This window comes from Rhododendron vialii, chromosome 10a (assembly GCF_030253575.1).
Source record: "Rhododendron vialii isolate Sample 1 chromosome 10a, ASM3025357v1".
In the NCBI taxonomy this organism is placed as follows: Eukaryota; Viridiplantae; Streptophyta; class Magnoliopsida; order Ericales; family Ericaceae; genus Rhododendron; species Rhododendron vialii.
In genome coordinates, this window is record NC_080566.1 from 16,110,381 (window position 1) to 16,115,117 (window position 4,737).

The 4,737-nt window shown below is 34.3% G+C and overlaps 1 protein-coding gene across 1 annotated transcript; it reads left to right on the forward strand.

Annotated features, from left to right (window-relative positions):
* The first annotated feature begins 1,414 nt into the window (after positions 1–1,414).
* Positions 1,415–2,990, forward strand: LOC131303847 (ethylene-responsive transcription factor ERF008-like). Its single transcript, XM_058330901.1, has one exon. The coding sequence runs from the start codon at positions 2,080–2,082 to the stop codon at positions 2,545–2,547; it is 468 nt and encodes a 155-aa protein (XP_058186884.1). The 5' UTR covers positions 1,415–2,079; the 3' UTR covers positions 2,548–2,990.
* Positions 2,991–4,737: the final 1,747 nt, after the last annotated feature.

Here is a 4,737-nt window from a genome sequence, read left to right on the forward strand (position 1 = left end):
AATCTTGCAGGGCACTCTGTAGTGTACATCATAGCCGTCGAAACGTGTTTTTAACGGTTTAAATTTAAAAATAAACTATTCGCGCGAAGAGTTTATTTTAAATTCAAATGGTTGAAAACACTCTTGAACGATTGTGATTTGCAATGCAGTCATGCAGTGCACCCACTACAAGGTTTCCGAGTCCATGCGCACGTAGGAATTTACATGCATCGAATCCTGAAGTACAAATCTATGAACAAGTCGAGTGCACATACTCCACCCGATGTTCTATAAAGTAGGTCCCTTAATTAATTACGAGACTACGTGTAATTTTTAACTTAAAAATAATGTATCTACTAAAATGATTTTTCAATTTTTGTTGCACCATTAAAATGATCTGATTGAAAATTATCAAATAAAATCCATATTGCACACAAAAAAATTCGGTAAGTAGATTAATTTTAAGCTTGAAAATTACATCTAATTTCGTAGGGGACTAACTTTATGAGACAGATGGAGTAATTTTTTTTTATTTTTTTTGTCAATTTATAGAAGAAATCATTTACATCATATATGAAGTACAAAGTATAAATTCGAGACATTACATCAATTATGAGATTCTACAAAATAACCAAGCCCAACAAACTTAGCCAATACAAGAAATAAGTCCATATAGAGTAGAAATAAAGAAAGAAAGAAAAATTCATTCTAAGGGAAGGACACGCACATGTAGATGGTGAGATTTGAACTTCTGATTTCTTAATGAATGCAAGATTCTTCAAACTGAGCTCATTTTGAATTTTTCAAATTTTCTCACTTAAAAAGCCCCACAAAGATGAGACTCTTAGCCCGTCTCATTGTTTTTCTTGCCTTTCAAAGAGAAGGTCTGGGTTCGAGTCTATGGAAATATGTCGAACCCCTTTGGTTGTTAACCCACTATAATTTCCTACTAACCCTCTCCAACACATGGGCAACCAAAAAAAAAAAAATCACTCCCCCACAAAATCCATTTTCTATATTTCTTTCCCATCTTTTTTTTGGGGTTAAATTTTCCCATCTTCAAAGAAGGGAAAAAGCATCTTCTACTATAAAAGTCTGCAATCTAGCTTGATGGAGGCCATTAACTACTCCATCTGTCCATTTTGTCCTGTTTTGATGTTTATGTCAGTTTTAATCCCTCTTATCTTCAATAGAAATTTTTAAAAATATGCAATTAATATGAATATTGTTTAATAATTCTCGATTAGATTTACAATACAATTTCAAAATTATGAGAAACATTATAAATTAAAATATATAAATGTTTAAAAAATAACACGAATAACGAAAATGAGCAAACAAAATGGGATAGATGAAGTATAATAAATAGTGAGAGTAGCTGTTTGAGAGAGAGAGAGAGAGTACTGTGTCGGTGCATTTGGATTAATATTTCCCCTTCTTTGTGAGGTTTAACCATATGACAAGAATCTTTCCCACGTAGAGTTAGCTCCACATCCACATCCACATCCACATCCACAGCTCAACCTCATCATGCTATTTAATTTCATGGGCACATAGGAATAGTACTTCTCTTTCTTTATCTTTATATATATTTACTATTAATTTCTTCAAGCGTCTCTATTCCGATAAACCGGATCAGATTTCTCAGTTTTCCAAAACTAACAACGTTTCAAATTTCAAGATTTTTTTTTGGAACTCCTTCTTTTTGATCATCTAATGCCAATCCTTACCCATATGATCTAGTTTTCATCAAATATCATAAATTTGATCAAAAAGCTTCTTTCGCTCTATTTGGAAGGTGACAATTTTGTCCATCCTTTATGTGGTGAAAAATCTGTTACTTAATTTTATTTTTTTTATTTTGTCAAAACGATTTTTAAGTTCGTTTCTTTCTTTTTCTTTTTTTGTCAAATTAAAATTCAGGAAAAATTATTGGAGATGCCCCAAATAAGTCTATCCTTCTAGTTTTATCAACTGTATGCACGATCGATATTCATTATGTCAGATTAAAATTCTGCGTCCGTCCTTGTAATATAGAATTTATATATATATATATATATAGAGAGAGAGAGAGAGAGAGAGAGAGAGAGAGAGAGAGAGATGGAGGGGGGAGGGGGGAAGAGGTCGAGGAGTGAGAGGCCGTACAAGGGAATAAGGATGAGGAAGTGGGGGAAGTGGGTGGCAGAAATAAGAGAACCCAACAAGCGTTCAAGGATATGGCTGGGATCCTACTCCACCCCCGTGGCGGCGGCGAGGGCTTACGACACCGCCGTCTACCACCTTAGGGGGCCCACGGCGAGGCTTAATTTTCCGGACCTTGTCGGTGATGGTGGCGGCTGTGGTGGTGGTGGGGTCGATGATGACATGTCGGCGGCTTCGATAAGGAAGAAGGCGATAGAGGTTGGGGCCATGGTTGATGCACTGGAGACTAGAACTGTTATTAATGATCAAGATCATGCAACTGTACTAGTACCCTCTTCTGGATTCAAAGCCTGTTGGTTTGAGGAGAAGCCCGACTTGAATAAGAAGCCCGAACCCGAAGACCCGGATGCAGCTGATGACTGGTGAGTCCGCATACCTAGTTGCAGGGTTTTAAATCGCCCGTTAGGCATCAAGAGACCTAACAGGCAATATGAGATAGTATCAAATATCAATGATACTATATATTGGGTGATATTGAACATGCACGATTGGCCGATTCATTGGTTACTATCGGTATAAGAGGAATTTTGATGTTGAAAGTTCAAAAACCTGTCACGCGACCACCGATACGATATGTAACGGCTTATATTTACAATGGTATCTATATATTTATATAGATGGAAGGATGCATCACTACTTCTATTTGTTAACAAGAAGCAGATTAGTTTGGAGCAATTACTCTCTATGTGAATTCTTTTTGGCTCCTTTTTTAGACTTGTAAGTTATGAGCCGAACCGAGTCGAGCTATATTTTGTAAATCCAAGCTATTTTTAGTTGTGGTATAATCTCACAGAATTGGTTCCCTCTGAGTTTAGAATATTAACGAGTTTTAAAATTATGTTCAAATCAAACTTGAATGAGCTTTTTACGAGTTGATCTTAATTAGCTCAATTAATAGTATTAATATGCATACAGAAGCTGTTCAAAAAAAAAAAAAATGCGTACAGAAGTTCTGATTTTGTTGAATATGAAGACACATTTGGATGTGCTTTTAACGAGCGATTCTGAGGTCAATTAGTTCGGGTTTAATTTTACCGCCCAATAACACTCTTACTCATGTAGAAGTTTTTGATGTTTTGCAATATTACAGAGATGTTGGATGTTTTGATGCTGTTTGAAAAAAAAAAAAAAGAGGAGGAAAAAGTGATGGTTTATTGAGCATCTGGAATTGGGTATGGCCGGCTATGCATTTAGGGTCGGTTCCGACGTTTGGGTTGTCCAAGGTTGACTCCAAGCTTTGTTGCCCGCTTATTATAATTAATAAATAAAAATACATACAAGTCAAAAATACAAAACCAATTAATGTTACATAATTACATTGTGCTTTTAATTTGAATTACATAAAAAAAATCAAATTAAAATATAACCTCGGTTATAGTGCTTTATGATTAGTATGATCCAATTCAAAGAAAACACATTCCCATTACATGCAAAAATTGGCACTATTACACATTAGTGACAACAACAACAAAAATATATTCCACAAAGATGTCATTTAAAAAAGTGACAATTTTTACGAATGTGTGTCTCTTACTCTCTTGTTAGCTTTAGTGACAACATAAAAAAATACAAAACAAAGAGACTTTGAATGGTGGAAACAAGTATTGAACCCATGACCTTCCATATGAGATTTAAATGCATGTTGTTGACTAACAAACTAGCTACACTCTTTATGCTATATCTTTGTCAAAATATAAATATCAGTCTCGTTAATAGGTGCCCCGGGGCATAAGTTTGGGGCACTAGTTTATTGGTCTTTAAATGCTTTAGGTGCAATATAAATATACTTAATCCATGAGTTGTGTTTATGGGTACTCACAAAATATTACTTTTCACTACTATTTTCTAAACTACCCATAAATGTTTGTAATACCATTTTTTAATGACAATACTACCCTCATTTCCTTTTAAAAATTAGATAGGTAAAAAGTTTTCGGTGCATATAAAAAGATTACGTACAAAAGAATTTATTTATTTTTGGTCGGCTGCAAGAAGATAGAAATGCTTTTCAATTTGGTGATATGAGAAAGATACTTAGTTGGGTCAACCGCATCAAAACAATGATAGGGAAAAAAAAAAAATCTAACATTAGAATATCTTTATAATATGAGAAATTAACAATTGGATAATACTACCACAAACAATTAAATAAAAATTCAGGAGTTCCAATTTTTAATGTCTAAAAGAGAGGAAAAAATTATAGTGGTATAACAACCATACAAAATTTGGGTGAGATAACAAAAACAAAAATTGACCGAAACTCCAATTTCTAATACTTCACACAAAATATGGGATTCAATCCTATGTCGTCTGAAGTTGCTTTCTTCTTCTTCTTCTTCTATGAACCACTGATGATGTTTCTTTCTCCGAACACATAGTAAAATTGTGTCTGATACCTTGCACAATCTACAAGTCTTTGTTTGTTTTCCTCCTTCCCTGCCACCTTTCACTCATTTTCTTCCTTTCACTCATTTTCTTTTCAAATGACCTTTCGTTTTTGAAATTGGAGGACAACCAACTTCGTTGAGCATATCAACATTTTCATCCGGCAATAAT

Coding starts and splice junctions, on each gene's coding strand:
- LOC131303847 (XM_058330901.1), top strand. CDS start 2,080: ATGGAGGGGGGAGGGGGGAAGAGGTCGAGGAGTGAGAGGCCGTACAAG.